The sequence below is a fragment of the Necator americanus genome, chromosome IV, assembly GCF_031761385.1.
Source record: "Necator americanus strain Aroian chromosome IV, whole genome shotgun sequence".
In the NCBI taxonomy this organism is placed as follows: Eukaryota; Metazoa; Nematoda; class Chromadorea; order Rhabditida; family Ancylostomatidae; genus Necator; species Necator americanus.
This window is the reverse complement of record NC_087374.1, coordinates 19,914,976-19,933,439: the sequence shown is the minus strand read 5'-3', so window position 1 is coordinate 19,933,439 and position 18,464 is coordinate 19,914,976. Positions and strand designations below refer to the sequence as shown.

At 42.5% G+C, this 18,464-nt stretch overlaps 2 protein-coding genes across 4 annotated transcripts; one reads left to right on the top strand and one right to left on the bottom strand.

The window, feature by feature from the left end:
- Positions 1-1,508: 1,508 nt before the first annotated feature.
- Positions 1,509-17,506, top strand: RB195_001992 (uncharacterized protein; the record flags this gene model as incomplete). 3 transcript variants are annotated; one of them, XM_064199031.1, is made up of 8 exons in its annotated part: positions 1,509-1,535; positions 3,877-3,945; positions 4,476-4,565; positions 5,010-5,105; positions 5,552-5,837; positions 7,247-7,350; positions 7,705-7,772; positions 17,209-17,506. In XM_064199031.1, 8 exons carry the CDS (start codon positions 1,509-1,511, stop codon positions 17,504-17,506), a joined length of 1,038 nt encoding a protein of 345 aa, XP_064054912.1. The 3 variants fall into 3 exon arrangements, with proteins under 3 accessions (XP_064054912.1, XP_064054914.1, XP_064054913.1); XM_064199033.1 differs by lacking the exon at positions 1,509-1,535 and adding an exon at positions 3,452-3,454; XM_064199032.1 differs by lacking the exons at positions 1,509-1,535; positions 5,010-5,105 and adding an exon at positions 3,452-3,454.
- RB195_001993 (uncharacterized protein) lies at positions 1,950-3,395 on the bottom strand (the record flags this gene model as incomplete). The annotated part of the gene is made up of 5 exons (XM_064199034.1): positions 1,950-2,360; positions 2,495-2,740; positions 2,794-3,115; positions 3,172-3,239; positions 3,339-3,395. The coding sequence occupies 5 exons, from the start codon at positions 3,393-3,395 to the stop codon at positions 1,950-1,952; spliced, it is 1,104 nt and encodes a 367-aa protein (XP_064054915.1).
- Positions 17,507-18,464: the final 958 nt, after the last annotated feature.

Genomic DNA, 18,464 nt, shown 5'->3' with positions numbered 1-18,464 from the left:
CCCCCTTCAGGCAGTTGACCTTTTAGGTTATGGGCTTTGGCGGTGTGCTGGACGACAGCACCTTTTTGCAATGTATGGGAAGCTTTCGCCATATAACAGTGCAGGTTATATAGCTCGTACGTTCCCAATGCGCACACTCGAACGCCTGATTGCGTTTAGTTAAAGCAGGGCCACCACGTGCAGGTAGCAATCAGACTCGTATACGCGGCCCCAGTTTCACCATAACAACAATTTTATTATTTACATTAGTCTGAAGGTGTAAACTTCAGACTTCAGACTTTTTTGTGGTATTCTCTTCGCTCGCCTTCACCGACCAATTAATCAAAATTAATCAACAATTGATGATGGTGATATTTTCTGTAATATCAGGACTTTTTTCTAACAACGTTTTCTTCTTTTTTTTGCTATGAATAAAGGCAAAAGATTACATTGTTTTCTTTCCAGTTTTACATTTTGAGAATATTCAAACTGTAGCTTCAAACACTCCTTTGATCCCAATATAATATAGGCACAATTTTAAATCATTACTCAAAGTATTTTTAGGTTTTCTTCCTTTTTTTCCCAACAACTATCAAAGAATGATGTTTGAAATAAAATGACGTCAACGACATCATCGTATTGATAAAGATAACGTCCCTCGTCAGATCATGTAAGCTGTTGGCTACTACTTAAGCAGCCGGTTTCATTTGTGTTTCCACTTTCTGAGGAGGGCACAACCAATACCGATTCGAGGCGAAAAATAAATAGAGGTGAAAAACAACCCGCGCTGTGGTCGCGGGTATGAAACGGTTGCAACGTCCCATTTACCTTTTGCGACATGCACACGAAGTTACTGCGCGCGATAATACTGCATAATAATAATACTGCGCGATAATACTGCGATAATACGCTGGACCCGTCGCACCCCTCTTTTCGAATTTCGTGACACACACATTCGTTATCATATATCATGATCATGATGATGTTCCTATCTTTAGCGTTGTTTAACATTGTGTATTGTCCATTTACATGGTACGACTTACATAGAAGGGACAATAAGTGAAGTCAATAAGTGGGGCAGATGCAATGCGACTTTCACCTGAGACATATTCGTCTCAAGAGAAATGACGAGACACAATCAGTAGTGCAGAGGTGATGATCGTTCAGAGATATCCTACACGAACTCTCCAAATACCGTAACTCGATTGGCGGCACAGTGTAAGCAACCAACTGAAGAGTTGGATAAGAGAACCCCTTACATAATTCTACATATTCGCATTATGCTACTTCTTCCTTTCAAATATCTTAGCTTTAGCTGTTCCTAAACAGAGAAAAAAATGGGAAAAATTACCTGTTTGAGCTTTGCAAACTCGTTTCCACCTAAGAGTGTTTTTTTGCGGAACGACAACTGTACACCATGGATTTCTAAAGTATTACTTACTTAGATACTTAGATGGCCCGTCTTCACTCGACGTGCGGGCCCCAGCATCTCTTCCACTCATTTCGTTCCCTCGCCATTGTCATCCAAGATGTTCTCAAGCTTCGTGAGTGACGTGGTATGTAGTTGTGTTGGCAAACGTACATTGTTGGTCTCTGGCTTTAGCGTTTGGGATCCACTTAGCGTTTTTAGTCATTATGTGATTTTTCTATGTGACCGGCCCATTATGTTTTGTTTCGTACATATTGCTGGGTCGCGAAGACGGACATTCTTTAAGTGGAGCTACGAAGACCGCAAGGTGTTGTGTGCGCCGGTTAAACTTCAGGAGACATCTCTCAAGGGCTCTTTGGGTGTAGTAGCTTCTAGACGTGGCCGCGGTGTTGCCCACGTCTCCGCTGCGTAACAGAGCGCTGGAAGGACTGTCGAGTCGAACAAATGGGCACGAAGATCATGGTCCGTCGTTGGTCCGTAGCTTCCCTGACGGCTGCGAATGCTGCCCATGCTGCTCTCATTCTTCTATTCAGTTCTTCCTTCAGTCGTTTTCCATGTTCATAGAACGTCCGAGGTATACGTATGACGGAGTTTCCACGATTTGGGAGCCTTCAAGTTGTACTCCTCCGTCCTCGCAGTGCGCGTTCTTCATGAACTGTGTCTTCTTTCTGTTTATTCTCTTCCCTGCTTCGTTCAATTCGTTGAGCATCGTTTCTGCTTCATTGGTACTGCTCGAAAAGAGAACGATGTCGTCTGCGAAACGAAGGTTCGAAAGAAATCTTCCATCAACACGTATGCCCTTTCTTCCCAGGATAGTGATTTCATTATCCACTGCAATGCAGCCGTGAACAGCTTCGGCGATATAGTATCGCCTTGTCGTACCCCTTTCCAATGGGTATGGTGAGAGGGCGGTGAAGCTGTATCCTAGTCGTGCATCGTTCGTAGCAATTGGCTAATGTCCTCACATACGACGCGTCCACACCTTGATCGACCAGCGCTGACAGTATTGCATTCGTTTCTACGCTGTCAAAGGCTTTCATAGTCGACGAAGGTTAGAACAAGGGGCAGGCGGTATTCCCGGCAAACCTCTATGACCCTCGACACGGTCTGGATGTGGTCCAAGCAGCTGAACCCTTGGCGGAATCCAGCTTGTTCTTGAGGCTGGGCTTCATCCAGCGTCCTAGATATGCGTGTGAGGATGATCTTGGTGAATACTTTGTATAACACGCTCAGCAAGCATATCGGACGGTAGTTCCGAAGGTCCTCTCGGTCACCTTTCTTATGGATAAGAACGGTTCGCGAGGTCTTCCACTGGTCTGGGATCCTTTCTTTCTGAAGATAGGATGTCATGTGCGCTGCTAAGATTACATGAAGCGGATGGCCACCAGCCCGAAGAAAGTCTGCTGAAATAAAATCAGGTCCGGGGCTGTGCCAGGTTCCATGCTCTTGATAGCGACTCGTACTTCCGAAGGAAGAATCTGTGGTGGAGCTTCACCGGTGGGGATGATCGGGCTTGACACAGGAGTTGATGAACGGAAAAGGTTCGAGTAGAACCTCTCCGTAATGATTTCCATCTCACGACGAGAAGACGTGCGAGTCCCGTCTTCGCTCAGCAAGGTTGCTAGCGGAACATTATATTCGCGGAGATCCCTGCGGCACTTCTTTGGACTCGTTCTTCTTTGTGCTGCTTCTAGAATCTTCTTCTGCCTGTACTTCAAAGATCCTCCTGCAACGCTTTTCTGCAGCTAGTGTTTGCTACTAACCGCTCAATGTGCGATGCATTCGGATCAAGCCTCAAAGCCCTTCTTCTTCCTAACAATTCCTTGGTGGTCTTCGAAATTCGATCCAAGTTTGTCGTGCGCGACTTCGAGGCACGTTCAGCGCTCTAATCCTCTGAGCAGCATTCGTATCCACTTTTCCTTATTCGTACCTTGGGACAGTCCTCGTAGCAATCTCGTAGACACTCTTTTCCTTCTTGCCATAGCATGTTCTTTTCATCTGTTGTCGTATTTTCAAGAGACGGTGATCAAACCACTACAAAGGATGGTACTCTACGTTAGACACCACCTCCGTTGGTGAGTATTGGTCGATCTCCACGTGCGCCATTCATTCATTCCACCACATGATCTTTTTCTAAAAGAGTTCCCTACGCGGCAAAGCCCAGACGATTGCCATTTTCATTCGTCCCCTAGTCAAATCTTCCAATCCTTATTCCCTTCTGTGGCTTTCCTGTTTTTTAGTTCCGACAACAATTTGTAAAGGACTTCTCTTGTGACTACTCTCCGCCTCGTAAAACGGTCCATTCGGAATCATCAGTGCTATGTTGTGATAGAGTTGATGATACTGATGGATTTTTCCGGCCGGCCAGAAGGGCAAAAAAAAACACCCTAAAGTATTACTTCTTCGCAAAAATTCTCCACTGATCATACGAATTATTGGTGACATACTAAAAAAAACTCAGATTTCAGCTTACAAACACAACAACAACAATAGCATGGGAGCATCCGACTAGCCCTTCGAAATTGAAAAAGTACGATGTAAGTGACTGAACTCATAGTAAGTTCATTAACGAGGACGTTCTTGTCAATCTGCCTTTTCCTCCAAAAACACAAACAGCAGCAATTCAGTATATCTCAGAAATTCCGGTGCTCCTTTATTATATTTAGAAATAGAGACAAACAAAATAGTATGATTGACCCGTGCCTGAAAGATATTCCGTTTTCTTGTTAATAGCAAGCAAAAAATGACCACCAAATGTAAATTGAGCGAACACGAGACTCTTTTGTTAGCTTTCACCGTTAACCGCTCTTGACATCTTATAAGCACATATGGGCGAATGAATGGGTACGTTAAGATAGAGCAGGAAAATATTTTCCAAAGGCCAGAAAAGTTTGAGAACTAAGCTCGCCGCCACAGAACTGTAAAGCTTCGCACGATTCACAGTCGCCTGATTATGAATAGCGATTAGTGGTTCATTCGGCGTAAAAATATAAATACCCTTTAAACCTTCAAATTCTTTTTTTGTGGCAGGCGAGTTCCCTGTAGGACACCAATGTTTTTCTTAAAGGTGTACCTCAGTGGAGAAAAATTATTCACGGAGAAACCACTGCAGAATCGTATGCTCATCGATAAATTGATTCCAGATAGAAAAAACGAGGTTAGCTACTTTTTCCTGCTACCAGTCTGAACGTCCGGCTGAAGTCGGACTTCAGATCTCCTGCTATGTTTGCTTTGCTCGCCTTCAATAATTAATTAAAATTAATATTAGTGCCGTTTTCTGTGAAATTAGACTTGTGTATCTCTAACAATCTTCCTTCATCTTTTTTTTATTATATATAAAGGTAAGAAATTTCACAGTTTTCCTTCTAACCGTGTCAGTTCTACATTTGGAGAACATTCAAACTTCAGCTTCAAACACTTCTTACCAATATGTTATAGACAAAACTTAAAACCATTACTCGAAATATGGGTTTTCCTCCTGTTCCCCCTCCCCAACAGTTATCAAAGAATGTTTTGGCATAAAATGACGTGCAAGACATCATCCTACTGATAAAGATAACGTTCTACGTCAGATCATGTAAACTGTTCGCTACTATTTAAGCAGCCGTTTGAATATATGTTTCCACTTTCTGAGGATGGCATGCTACCAAATTGCGGCGAACGAAGAAGGAAGCAGATAAGCGGAGGAGTCATAAAGGTGAAAAGCAACGCGCCTAGTGACCAGAGCTATTAAACGGTTGCAATGTCCCATTTATCTTTAGCGACATGCACACGAAGTTACTGCGCGATAATAAGGCTCAACAATTCGACGCCGTGGGATCCGTCGTACTCCATTTTAAAGCTTTCTGGCGTCGGCGCACCAAAACACATATATATATATATATATATGTATATATATATATATATATATATATACACGCACGCACGCACGTGACAGACTAAGTCCGTTATTATAATAGCATGATAATTAGATTTCCGAGATTTTCTTTTTTCCTCTTCTCTTCTTTGATAGTTTTGGAAATCCTACCTACATCGCTCCATCCCTAATTAAACTGACTGGGGCGACATTTTTCATCTTCCAAAATCTTTTCGAGTCATTTCTCAAAAATTCAGATATATTGTATTAGATGATGTCATATTTAGATGAGAATTATCTCATGGAATGAAGCAAAGAATTTCTCAAGGATTAGCTTCAAATTACGTCCACTCGAAAACCGATTCATTGTCAGAAATGAGGAAGAAATCAGTATCGAATCAATCAATATCGATTTGGCTTCTGTTAGAACTCATCAAGAGCGTCTGGATAGTCTTAACAACGAGGAGAAAGGAACCATACAGAAATTGTCACAGCTGGATAAATATCTAGTAGTTTTCAACCGTCACCTCATTGAGCTGGAAAACTCTGAAGATGATGTACAGATTGAATGGGGTACGAGATCTGGAACAATAAGCTGAAATAATAATAAGTCAATAAGTTGTGTTCGCAATTCGGTGTTTGCTTTAGTGGTGGCTTTTGGATTATGATTGAGAAATGGGGTATGATCAAGGCCCTCATATAGGTCAAATAAGTATAATAGGCACATACTCGTGAGCGTCGAAGTTTATTTCCTATCTTCCATTTCAGGTGGAGTATCCGTATACGGGGTCGTAGATTTGTACGATGCCTTCTATTGCAGCGCTCCAATCCTTGCACGCGTACCTCTTTTACAGCCTGTAACAGGAAGTCCGAATTGGTTTTTGACGAATCCCAGGGCGGAGGCGGCGCAAGGGGTGAAGCGTTGCAATATATGGAGTAGTACAAAAGAGCATTTTGGAGGCGGCTGTTTGCAGTGATGCAAGGAGAGACGAGCGGAACTACCCCCGTCTCCATGATCTACGACCCCGCTACGGATACTCCACTTGAAATCCGCACCACCTCAGATTCGTGGTATGCTGCCTTTAAGATACACTTTTAAAACACGTAACGCCCTCCCCGACCTCCATATTTGCCCACATATGTAGACTTTAACATCATCAGCATTGTGATACCTTAAAGGCAGTACATCACAAATCTGACGTGGTATGAATTTCCAAGGACCAAAGACTAGACGGCGTGAATTGCAAAAACGGGTGGAATCTCGCTCATCTCTCCCTGCATCACCGCAAATAGACGACACCGGAATGCAGTTTATTACGACGTCCTCTATGGCAACGCGCCACCCTTGCGCCCCGCCCGCCTGCGATTCGTCGAAAATCCATTTGGACGCCCCGATGGGCAATTCATTTCATTCGACAGATCCCAGGCGGGCGCGTTGCACTAGAGGACGTCGTAGAAAACCACATTCCGGTGTCGTCTGTTTACTGTGATGCAGGGAGAGATGAGCGAGATTCCCCCTTGTTTTTGCAATCTAATGAAAGTGAACGTGAGAAAACAACTTTTGATCGGGCTGTGTATTCAAAGAGCAAAGTCACCGCAAAATGTTGGATCTCATCCAGTCCATCAAATTTCGAACTATTCTCTCTTAAACTCAAAAACCGAATTAAACGTTTGTGGAATAATTTGACCGCACAAAAATACAGAGAAATCGGGAAATATTATAAATGTTTTGAACTTTTGCAGAACAACGTCAAAGTTTTTGCTGCATAATCATTGTATAGGCCATAAGGTGAGGTACAGCATTGCACTATTAAATCTATTTGAACCCTAGATTCGTTATTAGTGATAAAACCGCTACTGAGAAACAACTTCAGTTTTGAGAGTCTAAAATTGTGAACAACAAGATGGAAGATGATGGGAATTCTCGAGCAGTTATAACAATTGTGGCAGGAAATATCGAAGAAAGAATCGCGTACTTTCAGATAACGCATATCCTAAACTCGAGAATACCTTCTTCGTTACGATTGGGATTGTTTTTGTACTGCAGTCTGGCCTTATCGTAGCACTAAGGGAAGTGATTAAGAAGGTACGTGGCCACGAGTGGTATTGCTGTTGTGGAAATCTCATTGTGGGTTCTGCTCAATTGTTGGGTGAACCTTAATTAGATCGAAAACCCGGATGATCTCTGTAACTAACGCTGGACGACTACAGCAGCAAAAACTGTCCGTCGTTTGTTTACATTGCTAGTAGGCTCTTAAACATTATTAATGGAGTTCCGCATGCATGGAAATTTTGTAATTATCAAATGTTCCTTCAACTGACTTCGTTGATTTCAGCTAGTAAATATGTGCAACTCTACTAAGCATACAATTCCTCTAGCCGTTACTCTTAATTCAATACTCTATTTCAATAAACAAACCTAATGAACTTTTACTTTCAGAACTACAAGAAGGGGAAAATACTCTTGCATGGTCAGAAAGAAAAGTACGCTTCGGTGAAGAAATTAAGGTTTGTTTGCACTTCGAACGTCGACGCATTCAAAAAAATCAGATGTTCATCAGGCAAAAATATATTAGTACATATATATATATATATATATATATATACTAATAATAATATATTTAATTATAATACAACCAGTCTGAACGTCCGGCTAAAGCAAGAGTGGTTAAACGATTTTTTCAGATTTTCTGTAGTGTTCGCTCCACTCGCTGTCACTGATTCACCTTGATTACCTTGACTCCCGTTGATCTTCGAACTGGTCGAGCGGGCGCAAGTAATTCTTCCATTTATCCCGATCGCGTGCCAGAGTCGCTTTGTGGTTCCTCCTTTCGCGTGGAACACGAAGAGCATCATAATTTTCTTTGAAGGACTTCGTGAAGAAATCTGAACATCGTGTCGACGGTGTTCCTGTGGTGCGCCTAACATCGCAGGGAACCCAGTCGCTCACGGCTCTGGTCCAAAGTTGTTGTTGAAGCAGATCACGTCTGGCTCACCTTATTTTACTTTCCTTGGCAAACGCGGCGGCTTCTCTAATCTTCGAACGTTGACGTAGGAAAGAACTTGGAATCCCGTCCCTCATTTGCGTGAAGCGAGATACTCCTAAAATCGTTCTCTCAATTTTGTGCGTTTAATGATGCTCTCCGCATTTTCGTCCTGCTTGCGAAGGTTTGCGAAGTATAATTCAAGGCAGGAAGTACGGTGGTGTTGAAGAGGTGAGCACAGAGCCGGGTGTTCTTGGTCTTCTTCACTACATCCTCGATACTCTCATACGCTCTTCAAGTCGCTCGTCCCCCTGCCCAGCTCAGGGGTCAGGTCGTTGATCATGTTCAATTCCTGACTCAGACAAACGTAGCTGGTGCATTTGGATATGTTCGTTCCGTTGGGCGTGAATGGTTCATCCGAAACCCATCCGTTACGCATGAACATCGTTTTTTGCAGATTTAATTGAAGACCAATGCATCCACATACTTCGTCGAATTTTGTCATTCGTTCCGCTTGGCTGATGCTAGGTGTTGTCAGTAAGATGTCATCAGCAAAGCGCAAATGGTAGCTACTGACCATCAACCTTCACTCCCATCTCGTCCCATTTCAACTTTCGCATTGCGTTCTCGAGGGTGGCTGTAAATATTTTGGGTGAGATTGTATCACCCTGTCGGACACCCCTCTTCACGTCAATGATGATATTCTTGTAGAATGGCGAAATTCTGGTCGTGAAGTTACTGTACAACTCTCGAAGTACCTTTATGTACTGAGTAGGAACGTCTTGGTTGTCCAAGGCTTTCACGACCGCTTCCGTCTCAATAGAGTCAGAGGCCTTCTTCAAGTCGATAAAGGTGAGACATAGCGGCATCTTGTGCTCTCGTGATACCTCGATGAGTTTCGAACCACTGTGAATGTGGTAAATCGTGCTGAATCCTTTTCGAAACACTGCTTGCTCGTATGGCTGCCTTTCATCCAAGACTTTTTCAATCCTTTTTAGGATCGCTCTTGTAAAGACCTTGCAGATGACGGACAGTAATCAGATTGGGCGATAGTTGCCGATATCATGTGGATCTCCCTTTTTATACAACAACACAGTTTTGTCCAGCAATCTCCGAGTCCTCTCTTCTTGAAACCTCGGCATTTGAGAGTGTGTTTATGTTTTCTTGTTATGCCAACGAGGTTCAGGTGAAACTTTTTTATTGGCCTGGTGTTTCGACGAACTCGTTTTTTTCGAGGCCTGAAAATGGTTAAAGGTCTTTGAAACCATGCATATCTCATCAAACTCCTCCTCTCTCCTCGCCAAGCCTCGATATTGTTCCAAGTACACCACGCAAGACCTTCGAAAGGAAAACAACTGACCAGTTTCAGTGACTAGCGGGATTTGTAAACTACCGCGTTCTTAAAGGCATCACCCCCAATAGGGGTGATTTTGGGAGTATTCGTAAGCACCAAGGGTGTTGATTTTTTTTAAAAAAGTTTTGATCGATTGGAGCGGCATGTGCTTTTCTACGCAATTGGAAGAAATGGACGGAATCACCCCCCCCCCCTAAACTACCATCCCCTATAAAAAAAAACCACCAAAAAAAACCACAACCCCAAAATTTTTGGTGGGTTTATTTTTTTTTTTTTAAAATTGGGATGATCCTTAAGTACTGGTGTCTGGATAACGTTAAGGAACTGCATGTGGGGCAATCTTATAGCTCACAGAATGTTACGAACGGCATGAAGTCATTGGTAATGGACAAACACCCATTTTTGTTATTCATGGACGGATTCCTGGCGGAAATCCAGAATGCTTCCAATGCCTTCCTAGCAGAAGTTTCTTTCTCGTGCGCTAATATCGTACATTTTACTTCAAACTCATTTCCATCATGCTTATCATTTTTGTGGCGCATTAACGGTGTCATCAAACTCCCTCGCCTTTTACCAGCCAAATATTCCTTGATACGCACGTTCAGCATCCTTCCAGTTTCTCCAATATAAATGGCGTTGCACGTTAGGCATTCTATTTGGTAAATAACTCCGATGTTCGTGCAATAACCGGCCTTACTAAATGGACAAACCACGCAACATTCTGACACGCATTGCCTATCGTCGAATCTATTGCGAACTAGCAGTCGCTTAATGCTGTCGTTCGAGATGTTCACCAACACAACATCATCTTGCAGCTGTGCTCGCAAAAGAGTCCGGTGTACAGCAGCAGTCAAGGAGTTAGAGACGAAGGGGATGCACAAAGCAATTCTACGTTCCTCACTGTCTTGTTTGTAGTCCGAGTTTGGGTGTTAGATTTCGATCTCGTGTAACCGTCTGAAGTAGTTATGCTCGTGACTAGTTTTAGTGATTCCTCCCGTTATCTGTCCCCTGTGCACATTGCTGTTGCTGTCTTGACCATATTTCGGATAATTGCCTTTTTCATGCCATCAGGATGGGCTGACTTTGCGTTTATCAGTATGCCAACCATCTTTTGGTTGTTCTCGAGTAAGTTTTATGTATGTATGTATCGTTCATTTAAAATTCTGAAATTATCAAAAAAATCATAAAGCAAACGGCAAGAACTGGAGCAAGCCTTTGGCCCATAGCAAGTCTTCTTATTTGAGAGAAATATTTTCCTAACCATTTAAAAATGTTGCAGTGGAGACGTTCGTCGATCACGATCATTATGCGTTGCTTGCTTAGACCAAAAGTTTCTATACTACGGCCGTGTCTATCGAGCATTTCAGATAACGCTTGTAACGCTTGTTTGTTTTGAACGCTTGTGTACAAAGACGTTTGTTTTGAACGTTCGAACGAACTAGCCACAAGCCATAGCTTACTCGAGAACAACCGAAAGATGGTTGGCATACTGATAAACGCAAAGTCAGCCCATCCTGATGGCATGAAAAAGGCAATTATCCGAAATATAGTCAAGACAGCAACAGCAATGTGCACAGGGTACAGATAACGGGAGGAATCACTAAAACTAGTCACGAGCATAACTACTTCAGACGGTTACACGAGATCGAAATCTAACACCCAAACTCGGACTACAAACAAGACAGTGAGGAACGTAGAATTGCTTTGTGCATCCCCTTCGTCTCTAACTCCTTGACTGCTGCTGTACACCGGACTCTTTTGCGAGCACAGCTGCAAGATGATGTTGTGTTGGTGAACATCTCGAACGACAGCATTAAGCGACTGCTAGTTCGCAATAGATTCGACGATAGGCAATGCGTGTCAGAATGTTGCGTGGTTTGTCCATTTAGTAAGGCCGGTTATTGCACGAACATCGGAGTTATTTACCAAATAGAATGCCTAACGTGCAACGCCATTTATATTGGAGAAACTGGAAGGATGCTGAACGTGCGTATCAAGGAATATTTGGCTGGTAAAAGGCGAGGGAGTTTGATGACACCGTTAATGCGCCACAAAAATGATAAGCATGATGGAAATGAGTTTGAAGTAAAATGTACGATATTAGCGCACGAGAAAGAAACTTCTGCTAGGAAGGCATTGGAAGCATTCTGGATTTCCGCTAGGAATCCGTCCATGAATAACAAAAATGGGTGTTTGTCCATTACCAATGACTTCATGCCGTTCGTAACACTCTGTGAGCTATAAGATTGCCCCACATGCAGTTCCTTAACGTTATCCAGACACCGGTACTTAAGGATACTGCACAGTGCGTAGATCTCAACACCTTGGTGACAAACTTGAGAACGCGGTAGTTTACAAATCCCGCTAGTCACTGAAACTGGTCAGTTGTTTTCCTTTCGAAGGTCTTGCGTGGTGTACTTGGAACAATATCGAGGCTTGGCGAGGAGAGAGGAGGAGTTTGATGAGATATGCATGGTTTCAAAGACCTTTAACCATTTTCAGGCCTTGAAAAAGACGAGTTCGTCGAAACGTCAGGCCAATAAAAAAGTTTCACCTGAACCTCGTTGGCATGACAAGAAAAAATAAACACGGTTTTGCTGGTCTTCCACTGTTTGGGAACCTTGCATTCCGAAAGGTAACTTGTAAAGAGCCTCGCCAGGGTGTTGGTGAGTACTGGCGGAAGGTTCTTCAGATATTCTGGTCTTATTCTGTCGGGACCGGGTGCCGTACGATTTCTTAACGACATGATAGCATGTCGTATTTCGGACGGGAAAACATCTGGAATGACATGTACGTCTTCCTTCAGATGGTGAAGAGGCAAGTGGACATGGCTGCCGAAGAGATCATAGTAGAAGTCGTAGATGATCTTCTCCATCTTGATGCAATAGTTGTTCCCTTCGGGTTCCGGAGAGCAGTCATCCTCGTCTTGGGACTGGCGAAGTCTCGACGGGCATAGCGGATGCTTATCCCCGCCTCTGCAGCTTCAGCCAGCACTTCTGCTCTTCTCTCTTTAAGGTCTTTCTTTTTCGCTTCTCTGCAAAGCCTCGCGAGCTCGGACATCAGTTCCTGGTTCCCTGCGGCTCGTGCTGCTCCATGCTGGCGTATCAGCCCAAGTTTCAAGGGACAAGCGTCTCTTGGTGGTTTTAAAACTCTCAACCTTAGCGCAGTCGTGAAGGAGTTCAACGAGCCGGTTTTTTATTTCTCGTCGATGTTGTCCATTGCGGAATCTTCCCAAAAGCTGGCTAGGGTAGCGAAGAGATCCCAGTAAATGATAGTTCTGGGATTTCGCTCTCTGAACTCTCTGAACTTTTTCTTCTCTCTTTGTGAAGGAAAATCTTCCTCAGAGGACGCGATGGTCCGATCCAGTATAAAACTTTGGCACAACAGCGACGTCTGTCAGGCAGAACCTTTTATTGACGATGATGTGGTCTTTTTCATTACAGTGCTCTCCACCGGGTGACTCCCACGATCAGCGTAGAGAGAAAGGCTTCTGGAATTGCGAAGTTCTCGAGGTGTTCTTCTGGGGCCAATTTTGGCGTTAAAATTGCCAATTATGACCTTGTAAAAGCATGATCTTCTCGGCAGAACTTCTCCAGATCCATATAGAAACCTTTGACTTCTTCTTCTTCTTCGTAGCTTGATGTTGGAGCGTAAGCGACGAAGATAATCAAAACTGGTATTGAACCACATCTTCTCATCCGCAGACGTCTGACTCGGGTCGTAAGCTGTTCGAAAGAGTCGATGTTCTTTGCCATACTCGTGTTGACGAGGACGCCAACCCACCAACACCTCCACTGTCGCATGTTCCTTGGAACGGTTCTTCTCCAGTTTCATAAATGGCGTTGAGAAGGTGACGTCGTCTCATCTCGGTCAGTTCGATGACGTCGTACTTAATCTTCTTGGCTTGCATCATCAGATCTTCGATGGCCTCTTCCGATGCAAGCGTACGTGCGTTATAAGTACAGATCGTCATCCTAGTCCTCCGTTTTGGTGGCCTATATGACTCCTACAACCCTTCCTGGTGCTACCGTATCAGGCTTTCCTACGCAATCAGGAGACTCTTTTCTGTTACTGTGACATGCAAAAAAATTTAAATATGATTGTCAATGCCACTGATTAATGAAAATAAATTAATAATAATGACATTTTCGGTAAAATTAGAATTGCGTTTTTCTAACAACGTTTTCTTCTTTTTCGTGAACGAAATCTAGGCTAAAGATTTCATAGTTTTCTTCGTAAAAGTGTCAGTTCTACATTAAGAGAACATTCAGATTTTACCTTCAAATACTCCTTCGACACCAATGTAATATAGACACGACTTGGAAACATTATTCAAAGTATAGTATCCCTACCCCTCTTGTATCCCCCAACAATTATCACAGAATAATGCTTCACATAAAATGAATTGAACGACATCATCGTACTGATAAAGATAGCGTTCCACATCAGATCATGTAAACAGTTGGCTACTATTTAAGCAGCAGTTAGCATTCGTGTTCCCACTTTTTGAAGAACGGAGAAGTGGTAGAAGTGGAAAGCAACGCGGAAAATTACATTTTGTGGCATGTACAAAAAGGTAGTGGGCAATACTTCTACACCGCGACACAGGAATTCGACGCCATGGGACCCGACGCACCCCATTTTATAGCTATCTCGCGCCGGCGCATCAATCCGACGCTTTGGGACCCGTCGCATCCCCTTTTTGGAATTTCGTTTCACATACACACACAGTGTGTGTCGCAAAAGGTAAATGGGACGTTGCAGCTTTTACGAGTCCTTCGCGCGTCTATTTCTTTGCACGTTTTCCTCATGTTGGTAGCACGCTTTCTTCAGAACGTGGAAACACTCAAGCAAACGACTTAAATGATAGCAGGCTGTTTATATGATCTGACGTGGAACGCTTCCTCTATCAGTACGATGATGCCATCCACGTCATTTCATGTTAAAACATTATTCTGCGATAACTGTTAGGGAAAAACAAGAGAAAAACCGATTCTTCGAGTAATAGTTCCAAATTATGTCTGCAGCAGTCTGAATGTCCGGCTAAAGCCGGACTTCAGACTTTTTGTAGTGTTCGCTTCGCTTTCCTTCACCGATCAATAAGAAATAACAGTAGTGACTTTTTTCGTAAAATTATAATTGTTTTTGTTCTTCTATTAACGCTTTTTTCAATTTTTTCCTTAAAAATTTAGGCGTAGATGAGATTTCATGATTTTCTTCCCAAACCCGTCAGTACTATATTTGGATAACAACCAAACTTGATTTTACATCTATGTTTCTCTCAAACCTCCACAATTTGGAAACATTTTTTGAAGTTTGATAATATTCTCTTCATTTCATATTAGCACATCATTCTGTGCTAACATGAAACGAAGTGAATATCATCATCGTAGTGGCGAAGATAAAATTCTACGTCAGACCAAGTCTGAGCGTCCGGCTAAAGCCGGACTTCAGACTTTCTGTGGTGTCTGCTTCGCTCGCCTTCACTTCACTGATTCACTGCCTTCACTTGATGATAATTAATATTAGTGTTATAGGTTCTATGAAATTCGACTTGTGTATCTCCAACAATCTTTCTTCCTTTTTTATATTATGACTAAAAGCAAATAATTTCACAGTCTTGTTTCTAAACGCGTCAGTTCTACATTTGGAGAACATTCGAACTTCAGCTTCGTACACCCCTTATCAATATACTATAGTCCAAATTTAAAGGTATCACGCGAAATATGGGTTTTCCTCCTGTTTTCTATAAACAGCTATCATAGAATGATGCTTTGGCATTAAATGACGTGAAAGACATCATCCTACTGATAAAGATAACGTTCCACGTTAGATCACATAAACATCTTGCTACTATTTAAGCAGCCGTATGTTTCCACTTTCTCTGAGCGGCATGCTACAAACTTGAGGCGAATGAAGAAGGAAATAGGCACGCGGAGGACTCAAAAAGGTGAAAAGCAAAGCGACCAGTGGGCACGGCTATGAAACGGCTGTAACCATTTATCTTTTGCGTCATGCACACGAAGTGATTGCGCATCAATCAGGACCCGTCGCACCCCCTTCTATAGGTATGTGGCGACGACGCAGCAATCTGACGCCGGTGGACCCCCTCCCCATCCTTTTCGAATCTCGTGACTGACACACACACACACACACACACACACACACACACACACACACACACACACACACACACACACACACACACACACACACACACACACACACACACACACACACACACACACACACACACACACACACACACACACACACACACACACACACACACACACACACACACACACACACACACACACACACGTGACAGAATAATTTTATTATTATCATGATCATGATTATCTAGGGACGAAGGAGTGTTTGAAGCTGAAGTTTGAATATTCTCCAAGTGTAGAACTGACGCGTTTAGAAAGAAGACTATGAAATCTTATTTATAATAAAAAAAAAAGAAAAAAGGAAGAAAGTATTGTTAGATCGACACAAATCTAATTTCAGAGAATACTAAGCTGCTATTAATTTTCATTGATCAGTGAAGCGAAGCGAACACCACAGAAAGTTTGAGGTCCGGCTTTAGCCGGACGTTCAGACTGGTATAATGAATAACATATGCACATACGCAAGCGTGGGGAGTGCGCAATTCTCGACGTAGGCAGAGAACGCCTTAGAGTAAATGGGTGTTTATAATAGGGTTGACGTTAGACTAGTACTTAGCGCTAGCCTCGTACACCTTACATGACGGCTGTTCCAGTGAGGAACGCCCGTCTTCCTCAAATATGTACAACCAAGAGTAGAATATGAACGAAATATGAACGAGCTTTTTCTTTCGCTTTCTTAGTACTTACCTACAGCAGTGTTGCCTAGTGTAGCACCACTCACGTCAAAGCTGGTGTTTAGAAGTAATATGGGGTCATGTAATAATATTTCATGTAAGTATGTTAGAACAAAACAAGTTCAGAGAGAAGAGATAACATAGTTCGTATGTCCTAACCTGCCTCGAATAATACCTTGTTCTTTATACACGTCCACAAACGTCGGGTTTGACTTTCTTTTTCAATAAAATCTCTATTTGCGCTTCAACCCGAGATTCGTATCGCTGCGCGTTATCCAGTAAAAGATATCATTACATTCTATATCTCTATACTCAGAGTAGCAGTCTTTTCCACCTTTGATTCTTTGTCACCAAAAATTACATATGTGGCTATTGATAAAAGCGAAAAAGCTCTTATCTCCTTCTTGTTCTCATCATTCTCATGTCCGGCATCACTACCGAGGATAATGGTCGCTCGCCGAACCATAGTCCTTCATCTTTCCGCCAGGCCGTCTGCGCCCTTGCAATGTTCGCGGTTCAACACAGTTCTCATTTTCCTCATGTATTTTCAAATATCAGATAAGGTATGTTGGATCACAACACAACTAAGGAGAAGTGCAGTAGTTCTCGCTAAAAAAATCCAAACATGATTTAAATCTTCATACTATACTATACTATACGTATACTTCATAATATATGTGTTTCTCACTATATGAATTGAAAACCTCATGTTCATCAGTGTCAATGCGTCTTGAGAACAGTGCAACGTATTTGCAGAAGATCTACCATGACGACGTCAATAACCGGTTCCTCAGTGGAGAAGTCCGTGATGAAAGCCCCAGAAACTCCATCCTCGATGGAAAAGTCGAAGATAAATTCACCAAAAATGACGTCCTCGGTAGAAAAGTCAAAGATGAAGACTCCAGAATCCTCGCTGGAGAAGTCGAAGATGAATGCGATTAAAACACCGTCGCAACTTTCAGCGCAGTCCGCGGGAACTTCTGTAAATGAGAATGAATCAAAAAATAGGACGAAACACGATGACATCAGCGAACCCTATGAAAATTTGGGTTGATGTTTAAAAACAAACCTAAATGCAAGACTATGACCGATTATGGTTATTCACAAACTTTACTTCTCATTCACTTCGCACACCATAGTTTGGTTTTTAATGGTTCCTTTTTAGTTCTATAAGTATACACATAGTTTTCAGCGATCATTCGCTCTATCGTTAAGAAATCGTATTCGAATAATAAAACATGACTGTCGCCATAAGGGAGTTTCAGAAATGTTGCATGAGAAAATTAACTAATCAGCGACACGTTCCATGTTTAAAACACAACGAAGTACAGGAACTACCGAATCCGAATCGTTGACTGATACAATAATTAACTGGAATTCCACCCACGTCAAATAATTGTCGTTGGTATTTTTGCGAATTAATAAGACACCTATAAAAGTGATCAAGAATAATGTGGATGTGCACACAAAAGAAGAAGACTATGACTACATCCGAAACGCACGAGCCCCAAACAATGCACTCATTTCTTTCATATGAAGGAGAAATTGCACTTACGTATATGTATTTCAGATACGTTATCTGATGAAATACCGCTGTGACAAACAAAGTCACAACAGCACGGTGACTGTTCCGATTACGTGAGATACTGTAACTGGACTCATTTTAGTTAAACTATTTCAAATATGAAAGCGCGATGACTCAGTAGGACCAAAAAACAAGATAAGAGGCATCGAAGTATGGATGACAAACACGTGTTCTTAAATGTCAATATTTCCTGGGTGTGTCCATTCAGTTGCGTTTCCGAAATAACCGAAGCAAGGATGTGAGGATTAGTTCTCAAGCAATCTGTGGACTACTGGCTTTCTTCATTATTATTCCTTCACTTGCTCTTGGAATTTTCTATGCACTAATTGAAGATTGTCCTTCATAGGGAGAAGTCATGAACGACGGATAAGTCAATCGTGAACATATTGGCTGTGAAAGACAGCGATAATCTCAAAATGCAGCAGAA